At 33.0% G+C, this 25,129-nt stretch overlaps 2 protein-coding genes across 3 annotated transcripts in view; one reads left to right on the forward strand and one right to left on the reverse strand.

The window, feature by feature from the left end:
- Nucleotides 1-25,129, reverse strand: part of LOC126965630 (suppressor of lurcher protein 1) — a 353,858-nt gene that overhangs the window by 17,322 nt on the left and 311,407 nt on the right. The window lies entirely within an intron of this gene.
- LOC126965629 (DNA ligase 3) lies at nt 554-8,970 on the forward strand. Of its 2 annotated transcripts, XM_050809297.1 has the most exons (5): nt 554-2,809; nt 3,092-3,245; nt 4,700-4,963; nt 6,398-7,122; nt 7,597-8,970. In XM_050809297.1, the coding sequence occupies exons 1-5, from the start codon at nt 1,217-1,219 to the stop codon at nt 7,723-7,725; spliced, it is 2,865 nt and encodes a 954-aa protein (XP_050665254.1). In that variant the 5' UTR covers nt 554-1,216; the 3' UTR covers nt 7,726-8,970. The 2 variants fall into 2 exon arrangements, with proteins under 2 accessions (XP_050665254.1, XP_050665255.1); XM_050809298.1 differs by lacking the exon at nt 7,597-8,970 and having other exon boundaries at nt 555-2,809; nt 6,398-7,416.

Here is a 25,129-nt window from a genome sequence, read left to right on the forward strand (position 1 = left end):
CCAGCCTGATTAAATAAATAGTGCAATTTTTATGATATATATGTATAATAATACTTAATTTATATTTTTCTATATATTTTTATTAAAATTTCCAATCGAGATTTTTTTTTTCTTAACTTATTACTTTATTATCTTAATAGCAGTGACATAAACGTATGCCAGGCGTTGGTAATTAGGAGACTGAACAGTGAACACTGAAGAACTTTGCAGTGTAAAGGCGCCGACAACTTTCGGAAGTCACTTTTTAATGCATCTAAACTATTCATTTTGGTCAACTCTCCGCTGTGTGGACGGTAATATTGACGTTGAACAATTTGCACATGCGCTCTAAGGAGAGGCCTTTGCAGTTGCTTCCAGTTAAAAGATGAGGCTTGAGTAAGCGTTTTAACATAATTTAATCAAGTCGATAGTTTATAGCCTTATTTCAACTTTATGGTAATCCATTATTTAAAAGTGAAGTACGATTGTCATTATATTTTGACATATGACAACTAATTGACTTGTTTTTTGCTAATGACTGAGGACTGATCACTGCACTCGCGTAGTTATAGACTTATATAGTATGTGACAAGTGGACGACACTGACAAGTGTTAACCTCGTGAGTTGTGAAGTGTAGAACTGAAGTTGAAATTATTGAAGAACATATTAAAGACAAGGCCTCCCAAAGTAAATGTAAATACCATGTACCATGAGCCGGTACTGCCAAAGTAAAAATTTAAATTTAGTTTAGTATGTATGTAATATGTAGTGATTTGACTTATGTTTGAAATAGTAGTAATTATAGTATAGCGATTGGCAATCCAGCCGAGTTTGAAAGTGAACAGTTGCTTATAACGTAGTGGATTTCAGCTATTTCCGTTTTTCACAAGATTATAGGCGTCACCTGTCAATCTGTCAATAACTGCACGTTTCATTCAATCGAGTGAAACGAGCGACGACGAGCCTCCGGCTCTTGCCCGTGGTTGTGACTTGTGTTTGAAAAAGTTGCAAATTATTAGCTTTGTTTGTTTATCTTCATAATGTAAATAAAACTCAGTCTTAACTTTTCATATCGTTAGTTTGAACGTGTTTCTAATTTACTTTATTGACTTTTACCGGTTCAATTTTACATACAGAATCGTATAACTTATTCAGCTGGTGTTGTTGCAATTTACAATAGAATAATATGTTGTAATTTTACGCATATTATGTATCATAAGCTAAAGAATTAAGATCATGGCGGAAGTAACTCCATTTTACGTGGATCGTGCAAAAGGGGCTAGGGCGTCATGTAAAGGATGTAAAGGGAATTGCCCTGGCGGAGAGCTACGTATTGCGAAGGTAGTGCCAAGTCCATATGGTGAAAACCAAACAATGAAATCTTGGCATCACATAGATTGTTTAATGAATGCTCTTCTCAAACAACGACCAACAACTAAACGCATCGAATCAATCAATGATATTGGTAATTGGGCAAATATAACTAAAGAAGACCAAGAGTATGTCCTGCGAAAAATAAATGAAATGGAAAAAATATATGCTGATAAACACAGTGGGAATTACTCAGCAAAAGTGATAAAAAATGAGAGTTTGCCTTTGAGCAAGAAAATTGAACCCTCAGAAATATTAACAGATAGTGCAGTTAGAGTGACTCTCACAGAAGATAATAAGTTTAACATGTTTTGCTTACTTTGTGATAAAATATCTAAAGTTGATGCTTACACTGAGAAAACTGCTGCAGTAAATAGGTTTTTTACAAAAGGTTGTGATGGAAAAAAATTTCAAGGAGATTTAATACTATGGTGTAAAATGCTTTTACCCCAAGTATCAAAAAGAGTTTATAATTTAAAAAGTAAGCAGCTTGTAAAGCTGTTCTCCAGAATTTTGAATACTGATCATGATGATATGTTAACTCATCTTGAACAAGGGGATGTCTCTGAGACCATCGAGACCTTCTTTTCCAAATCCAGAGCAGTTCAACCTGCATCAGGAAGTACTCTCACAATTCATGATATAAATAACTTCTTAGATGATCTTTCAAAACTTACAAAAGAAGAAGAACAAATCTATCATTTTAAGAAAATAGTAAAGAAGTGTACACTATCTGATTTAAAAATGATGATAAGGTTAATCAAAGGTGATTTGAGGATCAATGCTGGACCAAAACACATTCTTGAAGGTGTCCATCCTGATGCTTATCAAGTATTTCAAACATCTCGTGACCTAAACATGGTTATAGATAGAGTCCTATCAACAAGCACTGGTGTTAAACACAAAGATTCGACACAAGAAACTGTACAAGCAAAACTGAGCCTTATGACACCTGTTTTACCTATGTTAGCAGAAGCATGTAAGTCTGTAGAAATGGCTATGAAGAAGTGCCCAAATGGTATGTTTTCTGAAATTAAATATGATGGAGAAAGAGTACAAGTGCATAAAAAAGGCAATGAGTTCAAGTACTTTTCAAGGGCACTTAAACCTGTTATGCCACACAAAGTGAATCATTTCAAAGATTATTTACCCAAAGCGTTTCCTGAAGGTGTTGACATGATTCTTGATGCCGAAGTATTAATGGTGGATGTTAACACCGGAAAGCCTTTACCATTTGGTACATTAGGTATTCATAAACAATCAGAGTTTAAAGACGCACAAGTATGTCTTTATATATTTGACTGTTTATATTACAATGGAGAAGTATTAATTGATGTGCCAATTAGAAAGAGACGTAAGATTCTCCATGATAATATGGTTGAGGTGAAAAATCATGTTATGTTTTCTGAACAGCAGTTAATTAAGAAACCTTCTGATTTAGCTAGTATGATTGCTAAGGTAATGTTTTAAGGTCATTTCATATACTTTTCAACTATTTATTATATTTAGATAAAGATAATTTATTAAGATAGATATTTTATAATATTAAGTTGATATTACACTTCATTTGCATAATTAATGACATTGAAATGAATACTTTAAATTATATTAATTAAAATTACTGAAATAAATTTCTACAACCTACTTTTATACAATTATTATTATGAGAATACAAAACATTAGATATCTAATCAATAATTTATTACAGCTATAGTTTGATATGTATAATATATTTTTCAGGTTCTGCAATTGGGATTAGAAGGATTAGTGCTTAAGGACTTGGAATCAACTTACGAACCAGGGAAAAGACATTGGCTAAAGGTCAAGAAAGACTATTTGTTTGATGGAGCTATGGCTGACACAGCTGATTTAGTTGTCTTGGGGGCATGGTTTGGTAATATAAGCATCTCAGCTTTCATAATAATATATCCTATATCCATCTTGGAAACTTTGTACATTTACCAAAAACATTCTAGTGACTAATCTAGTGACTGGTCCATTGCCACTTCTGCCACTGTCCTTCAGCCAAATGCGCCCATGGATATGCTCTCTCACCAACAACCTACACAACACCCGATGGATGAATGTCTCAAGCTGTAGACAGTCAAAAGAGGCGATACCTGCACTGTCGCCCAAACTGACACGTAGACTTATCAGCTTCAACAGACATGACATCCATATAATGGTGGACACCCTAACGCGTCACACATCGCTAAACAAACACCTTTTCACAATCGGCGTAACGGACAGTCCTAAGTGCAGAGGCTGTCTGGCCGAGGACGAAACGGTCGCTCACGTAATCCTGGAATGTGCGGGGGTGGCCAACCAACGAGCAAAAACCTTAACCAATACGAGGTCGCTCCAGGAAGTCTGCAAATACCACAGGAATGTTCTGAACTTCTAGAAGGAGCTGGGCTTGTTTGAGTAACTGGCCATTACTGCACACAAAATGAACCCATGCTAGTGGTTTAATTGCGGAAACAGGAGCCCCTATACCATACCATATCACACCAAAAACTTTATTAAAATGCTAGTGAGACATTATAAACTTTATTTGTCTAAAACGGTTTTACTCAGGGTTTGTCAGAGTTGGTACCAAATAGTTTCCAACCATTTGGAGATCCATCATCAGGATGAGTGTAGTGAGCTAGTGGTGATGTCCCGTCTCAAATTCACCACTTTTTTTGGTGGTTTATGTAGTGGCCTATGATATGGTTTACTTTGTTTGGTGTTACTTTGACACAGGGATTTTTTTAAACAAATAAGCACAGTTAGAAATTTTTACTATAACACAGAATGATAACATCAAGGAATTGTACAATATTGTAAAAATACTAAAATTCCTGTAAAATCAATATAGAAATTATTGTCAGTTTGCAGTTGATTTGTTTGATCTTTTCTTACTCATGATTTAAGGTGTTTGAAAATAATAATTCCTTTATGTCAGTCATCAATAGAAGATTCTAGGTGATAACCACCACCTAATACAATATTAATAATGTGCTGATGATTGAGTTTTATTTAATCATCACATATAAGAGACATTAACATACTGTGATATTTAATCTTATGGGAATTTATTTCTGAGTTGGGGATGAAACTGCAATTTGTTGCTTGAAAGACATATTATGCAAACACAACTCAAAGAATTGTTTGAGCAAAAATAAGCATTATCTATGTTATCAGAGGTGTGTAAATCTGTAGAAATACACAACATTGTTAACTTAAATTATTTCTGTTGGAAAGTTTCCCGTAATTTTAAGTTTGTTGTTGTTAGCAATAGACTTTACTTTTTATTTTGTATGTAAATATTAATCCCAGTTCATATTTTACTTGACACATTTTCAGGGACTGGAAGGAAGGGTGGAATGATGTCAGTTTTTCTTATGGGTTGTCATGATCAGCGTAGAAATAAATGGCTAACAGTGACCAAAGTACACACCGGACATGATGACAGCTCATTGGACAGATTGCAAAAAGAACTGACACCCTTGATGATGAAAATATCACAGGATTATAATAAGGTGCCACCTTGGCTAGAATGTAATAGAGGAATGGTACCCGATTTTATAGCCTTGGATCCAAAAAATCAGCCTGTTTGGGAAATCACAGGTAAATATTTATTATTATTGGTGAAAATGACAGAATGACCAAAGTCATGAAACCTTATAACACTTTACAAAAATTCCTAAGGTGTAGCAAATGTGGTATAACTCAAACATCATCTCTCTCTGCCATCACCCTGAGACATGAAATGAAATTTCTCATGCAGTTGTAATTATACTGGCACTGACACCCTTATGTTTTGTCACCAGACAGTTTTTTTGCTGACAGTACTGACTAAATACTGCATAACATCTTCTAGACTGGCCATAAATGTTGTAACAAACAAATTAAAATATATATAGTTTATTTGTTTGAATTCAAATTTGGAACACAGGAAGTTAGTACTATTTTAGAACTTTGATCATCATTATTTACCATAGGGAGTGACAATGACATAGCATATTGCAACAACATTTGTTAAACAGCATGAAGCTATAATATATATAATATTAAGTTATAACTAACACAATAAATGTTTTATATAAGTAATATTATCAGTGTTTGTCCATTATAATCTAACAGCATGTATATTTGTTTCAGGTATAATAAGAAAATAAATCTGTTTTGATTCTGGGCACCGGTCATTACTATAATCACTTATAAATTCGTTTACACCGATCAAATGACACACTCTAAGCTTGTTGGTCTACTGAAACGTGACATTGGCGAGTTGTGGTGCCCCTTCCACAGAAGCCACTAGAATAGAATAGAAGCTAAATCAGTTTGAAAAGGGGTTTGAAATGGCGAGAAGAACTAAAAAATAATGTCCCAGCCCATTTTTTAAGTAAAGTACAATGTGGCTATCATTCTGCATCAGTCATGGTATGGTGGGGAGTGTCTTATCAACGAGTCACCAAATTTGTGAAAAAAAGTAAAAAGATCACACAAAGTGTTTCAACAGACTGTCTTAGATCTTCTTGTGAAGCCTCTTATCAATATACTTTTTCTTAAAATGTACCTTGGATGATACAGCAATATCTGGTCACAAGGTACGAACTAACGGAGCTGGGCTGGGCCCTCGTCTAGTCCAGATCTGAACCCCTTGAACAAACTTTGTGAAGTGACTGAATTTTCGATGGAAACAGTGCGAAAATAAATCTTTTTTATTGTTTGCTAAGACTTCAATAGATAAATACATTAATGTTTTATTAAGTGTTATTAAAAATAGGTTCTGCAAAAACATATTTTATTTATGGCCATACTAGGTATACAGTATAGATTATATGTATTTATCATTGCACACCAAATTAATTATATGTTGCTTTTTCATGACACAAATATTCAACAGCAACCATGATCACATAAGACCAAAGTATTTGCGAAGTAGGAAAGAAAAATATAATACTTCTCTATTGCATTCTGAAAGATAATTTTTATTATTATCATGTATATGTTGTAGAAAAAAAATAATTTTCTGATTTTTATTTACTTGTTTCACAGGTACAGAGTTAACCAAAGCAAATCAACATACAGCAGATGGTATATCTGTAAGATTTCCAAGGGTAACTAGAATTAGAAACGACAAAGATTGGAAAACAGCCACAAACTTAGAAGAATTGAAACATTTATACAAAACCTCTAAAGAAAAAACGGATGTAACTCTACTAAACAAATTGGCTGCAATTTCAGACAACAATGAACCTCCAACAAAAAAAATTAAAGCAAGTCCATCTAAAATTAAAGGTAGTTTAGATGCTTTTGTTGTTAGAAATAAATCTTCAAGTGAGGAACATTCAAACATAGATGTTAAAGATGAAATCGATATAACTCCAAACAAAAAGAAAAGTAAAAAATGTGAGAGTAATACAAGCATGGATGTTAAGGATGAGAAAGATATAACTCCAAAGCAAAAGAAAAAAAAAGAAAGCAAAATTAATTCAAACATTGACTTAGACACTGAGAGAATCGATAAGATTAAAATTGAAAACCAAACATACCCTGAAAATCCATTACCAGATATATTTAAAGATTTGAGATTGGGCTTCTACCCTGATTTTATCAGTATACCTGAAGAAGAACGAAGAATCTTTGAAAGACATTGGATTGCTTATGGTGGAGAGGTTGTTAAATCTATAAAGCAAATGGATGTAGATTATGTTTTACATAATGACAGTGAAATTGAGTTTAGGAAAATGGAGAGATTAAAAAAGAAATTAACAGACAATGTAAGGCATGTAACAAAGTACTGGTTGATTAATTGTATAAATAATGTTAAACCGTGTGATACTAAGGATTTTGCTGTTTCTGTTCTGCCTTTGTAAAGTTTTAATCTAAATAATTATGTGTAATGGATTTGACCTTCATAATATTTCTATGAGAAATAACTGTTATTGTGCAGTGTATATAAACGTTTTTGCATTTTTATAGCATATAAAAATCTCTATTAAAATGTTATAATTTTTATTATTTATTACGGTACGTAAATTTTAGAATAACTTAAATGGATTTGATAGTTGAAATTGTTTCATTCGATAGACTGAACCATGAAAGTGGATTATTGGATTATTTGAGTGATGCAATTACTGTGGCATTGAAAATACGCAGGCGTATAAATCCCTACTCTATTCGGTAATTGGATGTAGGCAATTATTGCGTATTTAAATTATGTATTTCAATTTTTGGATGATAAATTAGTGTAGGTTTATTACAGTTTAAAACAAATACAATACCCACACTTAAGTCGCATCTGGAATTCGGAGTCCGAACGTAAATTAAGTAGAAGTATTTCAACCGACACTTCGTTCTTGGATGCATCTCGAGCAAGATGAATGGCATTTACTTGGTATGCAAGACAATTTAATTCAAGATTTTAATTCTGCACAGATCGTTAGTGCGTTAAGGTTGTTAATAAACCATATTGAAACAGAAGTGTTCGATTTCCGCCTGCTGAGAAACGTGCATATTAATATAACATTGCCCTATATGTTTGAATATTTTAGAATCTTAGCAGCATTAATTAATGCTTCTTACGTGTTGATAGTGGATAATGTCCATGCATCTGATTTGTTACAAATAGTCCGGGTAAGGATAAACAAGCCCAATACACTGGCAGATCTTGTCGCCAGACATAACTTGGACAGAATGAGAGCACAGTTCCAGCCCATGTCTGCGGATATGGCAGAGTTTAATGACTTTCCTACGCTGACCGAAGAAGAAATAATATTATTTAGCCTCGGTATATATCAGCTGAAACAAGCGACAAGAGAGTTACTATGGAGAGCATGTTCAACCAGATGGAGCTTTTAGCATTGAGCTCAGTGGTGGAATTCCTCTAGAGCTTGTAAGGGAATTGGAGGGAAAGGACTAGTGGTTGATTAGAGGCGAATACAATACCGACACATCAGATCCCAAACATACCTACTATCTGTATATTGCACTGGATAGAACAGCAACCGGGCGTCGAGCATTAAAACATTGTTATTGCACATGCCATATAGGAAAGAGAGCCACCGGATGTTGCTCCCATACTATGTGCATAGTCTGGTACATGGGTTATGCTAGACGTGACCCTTACCTCAGCCCACCCGCAATAAGTTTAGATGACGTATTTGTAAGACTAGAAAATGTTTATTTATATGTCATTAACTTATGAGTTATTACCACTGATTTTAAGCAAGAATGTTAAGGTTAATATTGTTTATTTCTCCCAGCGCCATCACACCTTGCCAGAGCGTTTTTTTCTAAGTTAGTAATGTTGCCCTTACCTTGTAATAGCGATCAAACAAAATAAATGCTGTTAAGTAATAAGTTGATAAATATTTTTTATTTATATTTTATGACGAATTTTTTTTTCCAACACTATTCATCAACCTTACCACTGTTTTACTATCAAGTATTATGTCATAACGTAAGATATCCATGCTTTTAATAGTGACACTCCAACCTTTTTATCACCAATGGATTTTTTTTTAATTATTTTATTACGACGTAACCATTGTGCCCACAGATTGGTAGTAATAGTAAAAAATGTTAGGAATTGTGTATTCTATTCGAATATAGTACTTTTTCTCTTTGGCCGGCATTTTCATTTTTTGGTCCAAAAATGTATGAAACGTGAATGATGTTCTGTGAAATACATTCTGTTTCACGTCGCAGAATCTCATTTCGACGAAACTTTCACGGCAAATAACTTATGTCATTAGGAATAACTTATGCTGCGTTTATTATAGACATTGAATAAGGGTTCTGTTAAATTTATAATCAAGAAACAAATTAAAAACTGATTTAATGGTCCAATTGTGTTGTCTTCGAAGGGCCGATCGTTTTATTATACTTTTTACTAGCAGATAATAAAAATATTCCTAACTGAATATTGAATATAATTTTCAGATAATTGAAAATAGATCTTTCTCAGTTATAATTGTTGTTGTTGTTTCTTGTTGTATTTATCTTAACTTCAATCGTGATTGCACAATTACACAATAATACCCGGGCAGTATTTTCTATTAAAGCAATATTTACCGTGACCAGTGTTATAGGTAGGTACGCCCTAGAAACACGAAATCCCATTTACCTGAAAACGACTGAATAAAATGTTATGGCAAATGGCTATTCTTATTCGCACGACAGAGCACAGGAGGCTCGTAACCAAAACAAATATCGCTCATAACAGTCGAAAACACCTTTCGCTAGCTACATATCGTGTTTGCCGTTTTAAATTTTCAACGGTTTTGCAGACTTTGTGTACGCCAAGTTAATTATTTACTCTGAAACCCGGACTACGCGCGAAAAGCCCGTGGGATTTTAACATTATTATGTTGTACCGGATAATTATTAAAATGTGACTTTACTAAAGAGTAAATTTTATTTGTACTAGAGCGGCCGCCCGCGGCTTCACCCTCGCAGATTTTTATATATAGGTTTGTTGGCCATTGAATTTTGTTCACAATTTAAATTTTTTGCCGACCGGACCCGACAGATGTTCTATTCATAATAAAAAAGACTCCTGCAGGAGGAGTTTCGTGAAATCCGTTCTTAACTGACCTCTACTCGGCGAAAGGAATATTCCTATAAAATTTCAAATCTCCACGCTTTATGGTTCCAGAGATATCTTAATAAGTCAATACATCGGTGGAAATCTCTTATATACTCGTATATATAGATTGACAGGAAATGATACTTAAGTACCAGTCGCAATAACAAACAGATAAACTATTTGACAGTCTTTAAAATCATTTTAAGTGCTTTCATCAGAATTCAATTAGTTACAAGTTTTTGATTTAAAAAAAATATATTTTTAATTTATTTGATAAAACACCATACCTACGAATCTCTAACTACTATTCTCCCTTTAGCGAATAATGTTCTACTTCAAAGCAAACTACAAAATGGAACTGAAATGGTTTTTATATCGCCGTGTAGCGGCCGACTCCTATATACTCTGCGATCCGAGATTGATACAATAATAATTTCCTGCATTATAGTATTAATTATATTTTATCCACATAATGTGGGTTAATTTAAGGTTTCATTTTAAACCTTAAAAAATTAAAAATAATTCGAATAACGAATCCATGAAAAATTTACTTAAAGGCAGAAGCAAAAAAGGCCAAGAAATAAAGTACGTAAAACCGCCTACCTTTATGTTATTATTAACGCTTCGAGACAGCATTACCTATTAAAAAAAGGTCAAGCGTAAGTCTGACTCGCACACAAATGTATCCCGTACAAGAAGCAACTTTTAAATACTTATTTTATTGTAAAAGAATTCCTTTTTCTTATATCCATGTCGGCTATTTGGATTTCGACATCTTGGTTTTCATTATTTGTTGTTAAAACGGTAATAGTAACATTATTATTATATTTGGAGAGGGTGGTTATTTGTCTACTCCTAATGAGTCCTCCTCGCCACTCGTATTTACAAACCGCAGTACCTTCTTGACGCGAGTATTACATCAGCCTCTGGGAGCAGGGTGTAGTCGCCAAGGATGGTGTTACACATAAATGATTGGGCTGCGATCGCAGAGGAGATGAAGAGGCGTTTTGTCGGCCAAAGGCAAGGCATATCGTTATTTAATCCGACCACACTGAGGTGCTTATTTAGGCGACAGTGCCCAGTTAACATCCTGGTGAGTATGCATAGGTTTTTCCTGCTCAATGATAGGGCTATATTCGCGTTTCTATTATTGTTTGGCTTTATCAATGCTTTGGAATGGTTTAAAACTGTTGAATTGCTCCAGCGTTTAAATGCTTTCTTGTTGACATTGGTTGCTCAGGGTATGATGAATGGCGCTCTTAGGCAGTCAATAAATAGGTTCCGGTCCGTTTTGGATGACTTTAGCTCCAGCTCTTGCGAGCTTATCGGACATTGCATTGCCTATGATTCCGGCATGCCCTAGAACCCATCTGAGGCTCACTCTATTTTTCATGAGTAATGTGTTTCGGCAATCAATGCAGTTTTTGACTAATTTTGACGCCGTCAAGTCAGCGTCTAAAGGAAACAATACTGCCTGACTGTTAGAGTGAATGTATATGTTTTGGTTGAAGTAGCCTTCTCGTTTATCTCTGCTTTAAATATCGTAGTTAAACTCCCCAACCAGACTTTGTTGTTCATCCAGTCGTCTCTAGAAGGTAGTTCCACAATATAGTGTTTGAACTGTCAAACCACTGGGTTAATTGTGGACTCATTTGATCAGGTATCATCCCTAGTAAAGCTGCTGCGACATCCTGTTACATGACCCCCTCTGGACGACTGCACTGGTTAACTATCAGGTACAAAACTCTTAAAATTATTGCAATATAATACTAATAAAGTGTTTTATTGCACAATCAACAGATTTCAGCTATATTATAGAGATCTGTATCTAACGGGCTTTCTACTCCACATTATCTTCGTTGCTATGAAATTTCAATTGAATAACACCGTTATTGCCGGCAGTAACATTTTATTCGCAACAGACGGTAGAGTTTCCATTCAGCTTTATAAAATATTAACATGATGCCGGTGGAGTACCTCTGCAGCTTGCATCTATTTTGTGAAATATTTAACGCAAATCTAATATTTAGAACAATATTGTTTGAAATCAACAGTAATTTAAAAGCATTCGTTTCAATTCACAGGAAAGATAATCGAACAATATTGGGAATAGCATTAAAGGTTAAGGTAAGACCGGGATTAAATCAAATATATAGATACAATGTGATATTTAAAACTATAATTAAAAAGCTCAATATCTTTATATATCGTACGTGTCTCGATAATTTTAATTATAATTGTGATTCTTGGTAGGATACAAGAGCAAAGTAATGAATATATTGTATTATCATCGAATGGATTCTTTTATACAAGGGGTCACCTGATGATAAGTGAGCACCGCCTCCCATATTCGACCACACCTTAAATATGGCACCTTAGATCACTCAACTAACATGTCTTAACTTTAGTATTGCTATAGTAATGATTCATCTGGCTGTCGCCTGTAATGCAACATGCTACAGATTTACGAAAAAAATTGATATGATCGCGATATAACATCGCGTTTCAAAAGTTTTAAATTCAAAAAATTTTTTTTAATTATTCAAGGATTCCTGGACTATAAGGTTTACAAAATATGTTTATGAAATTAAGGGAAGCTCAAACAAACTGACAAATATCCATATGATCTATGGTGGATCTATGGTGGTGATAATAACCATAATTGATAGTTTATCTTTATCTTTCATGTTCATTGATCAATTACAAATTTATTTTATAAGTGCTACATTAAGTTGAACTTCGTTTACATGGCAATATGTATTAAATTTACATAATGTATTAAATTTCGTTCATAATATATAAAGTGTTTGATTTTTTGCGTGCATCTCTCATTAATTTTCTAAAATTATGTTTCTTCCGTCCCGTCGTTGAAACAGACCGACAGAAATAACACAGAAAAAACAAAACCAGAAATTTACGAAATCAGTTTTTCTGTTTTAAGTACATCATACATTTACATCCCTTTAGTAAAAGGATGTTCTTTGTAAATAAAATGATAGATTTTATATTTCCCAAATGATATCCGGACGTGGTCGGGGTTGACTACTAGTTTATAATACTGTGGTAAGAATTGTATCGAGTTCTAGACCAGAGTTGAAACTAGAGTTCTTAGATAAATGGTGTTCACGAGCTCGTTTAGCAAATGTATGATGGATGATGATTGATTGGGAGCGACCGACGTAGAAGACTTACAATAATTATAGTTAAAAGCAATATATCGATTGAAACTTACTGTTATTATCACTGTATTAATTATTAATCATAATAAATTTATTTATGTTTGCCTGTACGAAGCAGTAGAGATCCCTGTAAGTGCAAGCCAAGTAAATAGTGAAAAGAATTAAAAATGGCGTGGGTTAGCATTATTTTTCACTCACGCTCTGTTGCTATCTTTAGTCACACACTCGGAAGTGATGCCTGCGATAAAATCGTTATTATATTAATGACAAAAATATTATCGTTCTTAAATTATCTTTGGGATACTGGAAAAAACGATTGTGGATGAAAGTTACTTATATTCTTATGATTTAGATAGATCATCAATCAAATACTGTAAATAGTTAATTTGATACTGATTACTTGCTAAAGCCCCTCGTTCAATGAATACAACTTTGATACCCTGATACGATGACATAAACAAATCCGCACTTGTTTTATGACATGTCATAATGGAGTTCATTTATTCATGAAGCCTCTCCTCTCTCGTCGAGCTCCAGTTAATTATTACTCGGTTTGGCGAGTGACACTGGCACTTTCAAATTGGATTACTTACACTATTATTATGTGATAGCGAATTTGGTGATATTTTTAACGCTGTGAATAATCATGATGTGAGTTTAACTAACTCTTGTGTTGAAAACTCCACATGACTCTAATTACACTGTATTCTGAACTGTCTCTCAAATAAATTTTACCAGTGGGAGGCTCTTTTGAACGAGATACCGGCAAAATTATGGGTGCCAGAACGGCTCCTTTTTCTGCCGTGAAGCAGTAATGTTTTAGCATTATTGTTTCGGTCTGAAGAACGCCGTAGCTAGTGTAATTACTGGACAAATATTTTATGTCTCAAGGTGAAGTGCTATTGTAGTGCCGCTCAGAATTTTTGTTTTTTTTTCAAGAATTCCACCTACTAGGCTCCGTAACATTGCTATATCTTTTAAATTGGATTTTGTTATATTTTATAATAATCTCCCAAATGATATTAAAATATTACCTTTTAAAAAATTTAAATGTATCGTAAAAAATAAATTAACATCTAAGCTATCTATCTATTATTATGTGAACGATTATTTGAATGATAAAGATAGTTGGAATTAATGTTCTAAATTTTGTAAATGAATATTGTAATGCTCATTTGAATGCTATTGTAACTTTTGTACTTCATCCTGACTGACCTGAATAACTTTTTGACTTTAACTTTGACTTTGAATCCTGAGTGGCACTGCAACAGTTGAACGTATCGCTCGTCTCGTCCCTTATTATCATGAAAAAATACATCTAACTTCAAACCCAGCATACTTCTAATACCTATAATACTCATATTTTTTCAACCACTATTCCAAATGTAAAATACATAGATACTAGTTATGTAATTCTCAGTACTTATCAATTATTGTATTTATAAAGACTATTATTATGTGTTTATATGTAGTTATTATTATATTTGTAGTTAAGTGTCGTCATATTACTAATAATCAGCTTAACTCTAAGTCGAGTAAAGAAGAGCGATTTTTACGACACATTACATTTATTTATTTTGAAAAATTATTTACGATACTTAGATACGTACGTATTGTATTACTAACCCCGCCTTTATGGTTTAAAGCACAGACACAACCTTGTATTATTATTGAATACAGTTACATTTATGATGTTCTGTAGTTCATTTGCATTCAGAATTAATCAATGAACATTCCTACTAGGAATCTACACAAATAATAACACGTAGAGTTAAGGGAAGTCGGTCATGAGACCAACCAAAAAGACTGGTACCAATCACCTGATGTTGAGTGATCACCCCCGCTTACATTCTCCTACAACTCTAAGAGGAAAAGACGTTCCCGGTCTTTTAGGAAGGTGCACGCACATACTTTGAAGAAACCCATATCGTATCGGCCTGGAAACCCATTCCCAGTAGAAGGCAGAAAGTTAGAATTATCAAGGAAAAATTTTCAATGTTTTTTTTATTGACACACTTTACACATATTGTCTAGCCCCAAATTAGGCATATTAAGTATAACCTATTGTATGGATGCCAGACAACAACATATTTAATACTATTGACATCTACATGAACATACAAAAATACATATTATATAAACATCCATGACTCGGAAACAAACATTAATATTCATCATACAAACGTTTGCACCTACCGGAGTTCCAACCCGGGACCCCTATTTCAGTAGTGAGGGGCAATTAATAAATTATATACAATATTGAACTTAATAAACAAACACAAGAAGAACCAATTTACTTTATTTATTGCTATGACATAATTTATCTCCCACTAAATGTAATTCATTTAGTATAATTTATATAGCTTTTGAAACACATCACTACAGCTATTGCTTTCGGGTAGTAGTTTTAATTATTTGAAATTGAAACGAGTTCTCTCAAAAGGCAATAAAGAAAAAGCCAAGCGATGTATTCTGTTAATAAAGACGACTTTTTGCATTCGACGTTGGTATTTCCTACTTTGTGCAAAATTCGAGGTGAAATGGTCAGTTTGCTTCGATATTCTGTTTATTCAAACTACCAAGAGAGACCGAAACTGAAAGGGATGCAAACTTAAAAAGGTTTCGCACAAAAAATATTGAGGAACTCTAATGGTATGGTTAATATAAGGAATTGGTATTAAACTGGAGAAAACTCTTAAAATATGTCAAGATTACACATATTATCAACAACATATTGTGTAAACGTTTCACTGATATTTGATCACCAATATCACAATTATACATAAACCTACAATACTACCTACCTAAACAATATATAATTATTAATTTAATATACACACACATACAAGGATTTGTACTAATGTGCATTTCCATGTTGGATCTCTAAGCTGATCCGTTGGTCAAAACAGCTGCCAATACTTGGGTTTCCAGTCGCCATATTGAGGCTCGTAAATAGTACCTACGCATTGGAATATGCTTTCATGTCATACAAGTCAAACACTCTTTGTCTGCTTTTGTAAATATATAGTGATAGTATCATACAATATTTTACATTTAATTAACTATTAGGCTGAAGGGCGACACTTCACTTTCCGATCTGTCTCCCCTTATCGATTTTGTTCTATTCGCGTCATTTAAGATTCAAATTTTAAATAAATTATTTTACCACTATTATGGTTAACCGTATAACAATAAGTTTTTAAATCTGAATAAGAACTTCTTGTTACAATACTAAACCAAACCCACATGAAGCGTCTGCTCCCTACCAGAGACATGGGCATGATCATGCCCAGTGGTAATCACATTTGGGAGCCAATCAGCACAGATTATCATCCACCATGCAATTATATGTATTTTGAATAGTAAAGTAAAAATGATATAATATAAAAAACCAGACATATAAAGAGACAACCTTATTAGGGAATGGAAAATATAATGTCCGAGATAAAAACGATAATACTTATGTATAAATTACTCTGGTAAATTTTACTCCGACTGATCGCGCACCTATGGCATTCCCTTGACGTTACCCATTAACAATTGTCAGGAATACGAACGTGACAACTCAGTTTCATTCAATACTCAAAAAATAAAGTGTTCAATAAAGTTTTGAGGGTAGTTGTGTTCTAGTTGATGAGGTTGTTAACATCATAGGTGCTCTTGGGGCTTTATTTTTTTGCGGTACAAAACAGAAACATTGCATAAAGTATTTGTGTACCCATCCGCTATTAATAGCAATAATAATATCCCCACTCGACTCTACCTGTAAGCTGCAAGGGGCAGAATCATAACGAACCAACTTCCTAGTAAACAGTGAATAATTTCAGTTGTTCAAACAACTCGAATAATTGTAAATTCTGTACTAAACATCCAATTTTCCAGCAGGATAGTAGCGACACGCCGTCATAATTAACGAAGGTTGGGACCGTTCCATGCATTACTAAAGCCATTGGACCCGGCGTATGTTTGTTTAAACTGTAACTCTCTGGAAAAGTTCACGAAATGTATGCATTGTGTACTACAATTTGATTTTTACGGGCTCGGCCAACGATTGAATAATTGACATATTGCTGACTAGCTAGTGCCTGCGCCATCGTCTGCGTGGAATTACGTTCTGAAAGAAATGTGAAATCTATCAGTATAACAAATACAAATTTAAAATTTCACATTTTTGTCAATTAATATTATTTTCGATACTTCGGAAATAAGTCAATAATAAAACATAAAATAAAGTCAAAGTTGTTTTATGGAATCCTGGCACGTAAAAATGGTAACCTTCTCCTGGATCTAAATATTAGAGCTGACCAATTTAAGTCACGAAGCACTGTGAAGAAGGTCACGAGTATAAAATATTTTACTATATTTTGATATCAAGGTTGTAGAGCTTTTCGACAACATGGATATAGTAGACTCAAACACCCAAACCTTTTGAGTTTGTTTTGAGTTTCGTATTCCTTTTAACTAGATACTTATCTAGTACGAAAGGAAGGAAATTACTATTTTGGCCAGATCATCATAATATTAGTAAACAATATCGTAGTATTGTAAACTGGGAATAAATAAATGACGAAGTAAGTGAAGGAGCGAGCAGACGACATACGTTAACCCCATTAATGAATGTGATCATAACGCATCACTTGAGGCGTATTGTGATCAGATCGCTCTACGCTCGTCACTATTCACAATGTTTCCGCTTCTGCTTATTTTTTATTTATTTATTTATTATACTGTTTTTACAAAGTCGAAACTAATATCTTACGAAAATTTCTACGGGTTATTTCCCAGCTGAAAGATATACGATTTCACGTAGATCCAGTAGGCAATATGTTAATGGTAAATGATTTGTAGCACTTAAGCTGTGCGAAGCTCGTAGCGAGCTCTATGTCAGTGTTAAGGGTGATTCGGACATTTACACTTTCGTTCCTGATGTTTTTATTATCCGCCCGATACTTTATAATCGTTATAAAACATATCGTGATTGAATGCCTACATGCTACAATAGAATGCAATGTTACTCCATAAATGAATATTTACTAGAGTTAAGTAAAAATGACATATTGATCCGATACTTATACAACTTTTAACCAAAAATACCAAATTCAAATATTATCATATATTTTAATTGAGGTACCTTAAATAAAGAACAAAATGTGTTCTGCAATCACATTGCCACTCACATCCTTCCAAACATTATAAACACAATTTAAATGTTAATTTTGAAAAGTTGTAACTAATGCTACAAATATATCAGAAATAGGTCGAAGTACTAACAAGGGTGTAACAGATCTATCAGGTTTGCAAGCAAGTTATGCATCATCATGCCAAGTCAGAGCTCGGGAAACCATTCAAAGCGCGCTTTACATAAGTCCTTCAAATATTTAAGTACTAGTTGCTATTAGTTTTAAATTGGGCTTGTTATTTACTCTTATATTTGGTAAGGTTCTGATTACGGAATCCATGACAAAGTAGCGGAACTCTTCATTTCATAGGAGCAAATTAACAATTCTCGGCCGAATCTTTTTTATGCTATCCGGATATTTAAGTCATCTACCATAACATAGTTATGGTCAAGTAATAATTGTCTAGTTACGTTTATTGTAATTTTTGGAGTCGGTGTCATCCAAGATAAGTTTGTTGCTACATACATAGTTATAGGTGAGATGTGCTTGAGTCGTCAGGAGGTGAGAGGCGAGAGCGGATCGCGGCAGAAGGACACAGATTCCAAAAATAACAATAATCGTAACTAGAATTAGATTAATTTATTAGATTGTATAAAAATACGCAATTATTTTTGTACTTTTTAGTGCATATTATATCTTTTGTTTTGGAATAGTGTTTTGAAGTCGGTTGTTATTTTGTTAATTTTTCTTTTACTTTTGATTTTCTGGTCCAGATACTCCGTACGCATGAAATAAATAGGTACCAAAGACCGACTCACTACCGAAGCTAATTTCATAGGTTGGTTGAACGCAGAGAAAAGTATCTTGAAAACCACACTGAGGAGGAAGGCTACACTGGAAAACTCCCCGTGATAAATACCGTAGAAGAAAAGCGATGACACAAATTCAGTGACGATTTGTATAAGTACTATATTTACAATTTGTTTAACATATTATGTACGAAGACGACCTTGACACTAATAGTGTCAATTGTTGTCGGCATAAGTATAAACTTAGATGTAACATTTTTGTCAGTAACAGATATCCACCAAGAAAGAAGTTTGTTTAGCAGTTCAGTCAAATTGAAATATCGTAGAGATATGTACAATGGACGAGCGCCAACATATCCAAGGAAACAGGGAACCTTTCATCAATGCGGTAGAAGACTCGCTATGATGCGAGCTTTACGCAATGCCAATATACATTTTTAACTACAGCAAGTGGTTAAAGCTGATGTCTGTGTTTGCTGGTTGACCTGTAATCGTGAATAAACTGTTGTGTTTTTTAATGTAATTACAAGCTTTGAGAGCAATCATACCAATTATGCTTACGAAATTACGAAAAACTTTAATCAAACAGAGAGTTCCATCTCACATGGAGCTAAGTATACAGTTTATAAAGTGAAAACTTCTTTAATACGTTATAATGCGATTTGAATTTGACAGGAATTATTTGAAAATTGTTTTTTCTTATTTTACTCACAATAAGCAAAAATAACAGTACATGAATATGAACATAAAAATGATTATAATCAAAAAATAGTTGAAATTATTGATGAAAGTAATATTGACATGAAAAACATATAATATATAGTAATATTTTTTTTCATCAAGGTAAAATAATCCAAACGCAAGTTTATAAAGCTAAGATTGGCTGACAGATTGACTGACTTATTTTTTAGGACAAAAATAAATCAAATGAATATCAATTATTATTTATTTATTTATTAGTTAGCAACACTTCGAAAATATTCGAATTTAAAGAGAAGATGATTCTTTTGAATCAACATTTGCTATAAATATTCTTTCATTTATGATTATTTACAAGGTATTTTAACTTAAATCTATGGAAAGTGATGCAACTAAAACACTACAAAGTTTCGACATACTTAAACGAAAAAGCAAAAAGGTTAGGAAAATCCAAAAAGTCCTCAACGGTTATTAATTGCAGCTCATGTATCAATACTCACACCCTGTAAATAAGTTAAGTGAAGTATTAAATTATTAAAATTGTATAAATTTGAATTGAAGAATAAAAGCCGATGGGGGTTTGCGATTATATCTGATCATCTACCTACTACATCCTTCACCGAGGGTAATTCTTATAGTATTATGGAAATAAAAAAAAATGTTCCTCTGATCTGAAGAATCTTGAAAATTTCATCGGTCTTACCAATTTGTAGACGTCCCCGACGTTGTATTTTATTGAAGTGAAACTTCTTTAGAATAGTTATTATTTGAATGATATATAATGATAAGAAAAAGCGAGACGATAGAGACACAAACATAAATATGGTAGCGGTGATAGTAATGTGTTTCATAGCGGTTGAAATCATGTGTGATCCTAGAAACATGTACCAGGACTTCATATGCAGTTTAGAGGCTTGATGTAAGTTTCGCATCGGATACAGCCTTTTTCCCTTGATTGAGTTTTTGGACGACAAAATAAATTTAAAAATGAGCAACAGTCACACTGTATCAACAACAAAATCAAATTGCACAGTATTCAAAAGACCGTATTAAGACCAAAATATTAGTTTCATACTTTAGTTACAATAAGCATCTTATCTTGTATCATTTATTGAAAATGTAAGCTCTGAGTCTGAATAAATCTATGTGATATATACGAATAAAATGTAAAATAATTATCAAGCTTTGTATCACTATGATCAGCACTAAGACCTTCAATTATTCTCTTCCCGAAATATTTCATTCGTCTCATTATCTTGAAGCCAAATTTTTTGCTGGTTTCACTTCTACCACGTGTGAATTGCACACATATTTTTTTATAATCATATATTAATATAATATATAATAAAAATTGTGTTTTCAAATTTTATTTGCGTATTAATCCTAGAAGTGAGGTATATCACTTTAAAAACATAACAAATTGTTTAGATTTACAAGATCAACACTCAAGTCAATTTCCTTATATGGAAATATTGGGGTTGAGCAGGTTATCAACTGTAAAGTAGATCCTGTAGATGAAGCCACAACCTGAGAGTTGAACAAAGCATACAAGATTTTATGACGACAAGTCACTCGAACGGTTAGCCATTAATGCACTACTTAGTTGAATGGTTTATACTTTACATAAACTTTATACTAATTAACAACTGTTTCGAAATTAAAATATCAACTCGAAAAATTAATATACCATATTATAGGCCCAGCAGCATTATAATTGGATAATTTTTTGAGATGATATCGTTCGAATACTCTTTAATTAAATGCCTATTGATATTATATTATGTGTTAATATGTACAAATATGTGTATGATATATATATAATATTTCAATCTTAATAGTATACTCAATTATGAATTGTACTTCCGCTCTTTAAAAGTTAATATTACCAGTTTTAAGTTCATTGCAACTTAAAACTTTATACAATTTGTTTCGAAATTTCTTGTATAGAACTTTGTTTTAATTACTATTACTTTGGAGTACTTAAATTTGTTACTTTAATATTATGCCAGTTATGTTTTAAAACAACCTTCAGGCTTTTAGGCTACAGAAGCACAACATTCCTCATTAAAATATTACGTCATGTGAACTTGAAATTGCTCTCTAGAAACTAGAAGTATGATAATATTTAAACAGAAATTCGTGGTTTGAAAGTTCATATATTATTTTTTGTAGTTGTAGAATTATAAACCGGCTCATAAGCTGAATATATGCATACAAATGATTTGAGTTTTCTTTAGTGTTAATTCCGCCAATGAGGCATCCTCAGGACGTGTTGTCTCGCTAATATCTGGCACGAGACTTTGCCAGAATTTGCCAGATTTTGGCGAGACAATACGTCCTGAGGATGCCTCGTGTAGAGGCGAAACACGTGTCAAATTGTTTAAAGACAAATATTGGCGGAATTAACACTAAAGGAAACTCAAATCATTTGTATAATTATGGATTTCCGCAAAGTAACGCCTACTTCAATAATTTTTTTTTGAATATATTCATACAAAATAAACTTTTCATTGAATAAGATTCACCAGAAATCGATTTGTTGCTGAAATTTGTATTAATACTTTTATTGAAATATTTGATTGAGTTTTTTTATGTCTAGCCTAACCAGCTTGTACGATGTAGGTAGGTCACCTTCATCAACCCTTTCGAGGATAAAACCAGTCGCTTATTTAACTGCATATTTATTCTTCCGATATCCAGAATTTTACTGAATATTGCACGAAAGGATTCTTCATTGGATTTTTCTTTAATTAATCACAGTAATTTGCCACAATACACACAAGTGTAAACATAATTCAAATCGCTTTAGCCGTTTCAAGATTAAAGTGCACAAATAAAAAGAAAAACTGACAAAAATTCAAAAAAATATTTTTTGTACAGCATGAGTTCAACATGTATAACTTCAAAAAATCAACTAATTTTGAGGATTGAGAGGATCATTAGGAATGCGGAGATAAGTCATTAAGTCTTTTACAATATTTAAAGTTGCAGAATACCTGCAATCCCGTGAAGCTATATAAAATAAAAAAATTAAAAAATATAAAGCCTTTTATTTCACACTTATACATACTTACCCGCCCGCTTCGCTGGGTGAATTTTAATAGGAAGGTACGTTGGAATTCGAAACATAACATAGCCATAAACTATCTAGGATAAATATCGCATCGAATGGTGACAGTTTCATGACGATACGATTAGTGGTTTAGGCGTGATTGAGCCTCAAACAAAGACCATTTTCATTAAATATATATAGACTAATGTATTTAACATATCATTACTTTAATGTAGTTAAAGTATACAAATATTATAATTAAATAGTACATTTTAATGCGGAATTGGAAAACATCATGCATTAAATCATTGTACACATAAAATATTATTAAAATGAATTATCAGTGTTCATACAAGTAAATTAAAAAAAAAATGTACATTATTATTATTTTTCATTAATTACTTTCAATTGCTTTATTACTAATAGTGTGAACCCCTCTATTTGGGGGTAAAGGTCTCCTCCGAAGAGTAGTCTCTATCTGTGGTATTTTTGCTTCATCTGCTTTTAGGTCTTCCTTTCTTCCTAATTCCCCTGGGAATTCCCAGGCCATCCAGTAGCACTAGGTGTGCATGTGTTGATAGAGTTCTAATTTTATGTAGCTATATAACATAAGTTTGGGTTTTTATTGCAAACTTATTTATTTACCATTGGAACGTTTTGGTCTGATTCTCCCGCGGTGATCAACCGGCTTGGGACATTGAGATTGGGAGGGGTTCGCGTTAATTGTTATTGTATAGTTTTCATATTGTCTTGTTCTGGAGTAGGCTGAGAAGGGAGCCCATGAAATGATAGCGTTCTTTTTTTATAAGGTGGCTCGTCATGTTATTATTTTTAATCATTTTTGTTGATTGTTCTTTGTGCCCACTATTGCTGGAGTGATTCCGGTGATTTTAATGAGTTCCTTTTCTTATAATTTTTTTCATGTTCGATTTGATCGTTTGGGACAATATTTTAGTTTTGTCTATTTTTTGTTCCTATACCGACAAGTCTATCATATTTTATGATGTGAATGAATCATAAAGTATTTCACACCCTTCACTAATAATTTGTCAATACTTTAGAGTAAACTATACTATTTATAATATAACAAGACATTTACCGCGTTAGTTAATTAAACTTGCATGAAAATGGCGACGGGGTCTATTATGAAATGATGAATAGGTGTCGTTGCAAGCCACAATCTCATTATACTTTGCTGGAGGCTTCGGTTGCCGAAGTTTTTATAAGTAACTTTCTTACAAGGAACCTTGTTATGTACGGGAAAAATGTAATACCTTCGTTGTGCTTATCATAATACAACAAATTAAAACGATAAAATAGTCTTGTGAGGTTTAAACAAAATCTGGATTAGTTCGCTAATAATATAAAATTATATAGCTTTTTTTAATTGAGTAAAATAATTGATGACACAGATGGGATGTTCGCACTCAGAAATTTTGAAAAACACAAAATCTGAGCGGCTCAGTAATTGCGCTCGTAACATTGATATAAAAGATGTTAAGTATTCAAATTTTAATTATTTTTACACTAATATATTTTGTTCAACTCTCCGGTTGTGGTGCAATCTACAGGATATATGTTACATTTGATAACCTGTTCAACCCTAATAATTGCTTAGTTGGAAATCGATTTTTGAAGATACGTTCATATTCACAAAAATCGTCACCTTTTTGCTCTTAATAGTGATTTTCATTATTAAAATAAGCAATAAGGGATTGCTTGTAACTAATTCTAGTAGTTCATCTTACATAATAGCTTTAAAGGTAAATGTATACCCTTTAGAATAAAGTCACTGTTCGGGCATTATTTATAAATAGATTTAAAAGTTTTATAAAAAATGTCTCTTTCATAAATCCTACTACTCCACAGCTGAATATATAAGTCAGCCGACAGCCTGGGACTAAAAAAAAAGCGCAATTCATTAAGCCCCCATTTAATTCTATTCTTTTTTCCAATCAATTCAAAGTCGGAGAAGTCTAGATTCAAGTAAAACCTTAGTTGTAAATAAGGCTATTTTTGGATTCTGTTGTGAATTTCATGAAACAAAAAACTACATCGAACATGCACTATCAAATGAAACTATTCAAACGAACCCAATCACTCAATGATACTGCGATACAGCAAATACTGGCCAGTTAAACAAAGTTACCGACTGAAATCGGATTTCAGCAAATTAATGACATCATTTCATCCGTAATTAATTGGTGATTAGCGCATTTTGTTTGTGTCTGCTTGGCTAAACTTGCAATTTATTTTGAAAGCATTCTTTGAGAATTCCTTTTGATATCAATTTGTATATATATTTTCATACAATTATTTCTGTTTGCAGAGTGCCTTA

This window comes from Leptidea sinapis, chromosome 8, assembly GCF_905404315.1.
Source record: "Leptidea sinapis chromosome 8, ilLepSina1.1, whole genome shotgun sequence".
Taxonomy (NCBI): Eukaryota; Metazoa; Arthropoda; class Insecta; order Lepidoptera; family Pieridae; genus Leptidea; species Leptidea sinapis.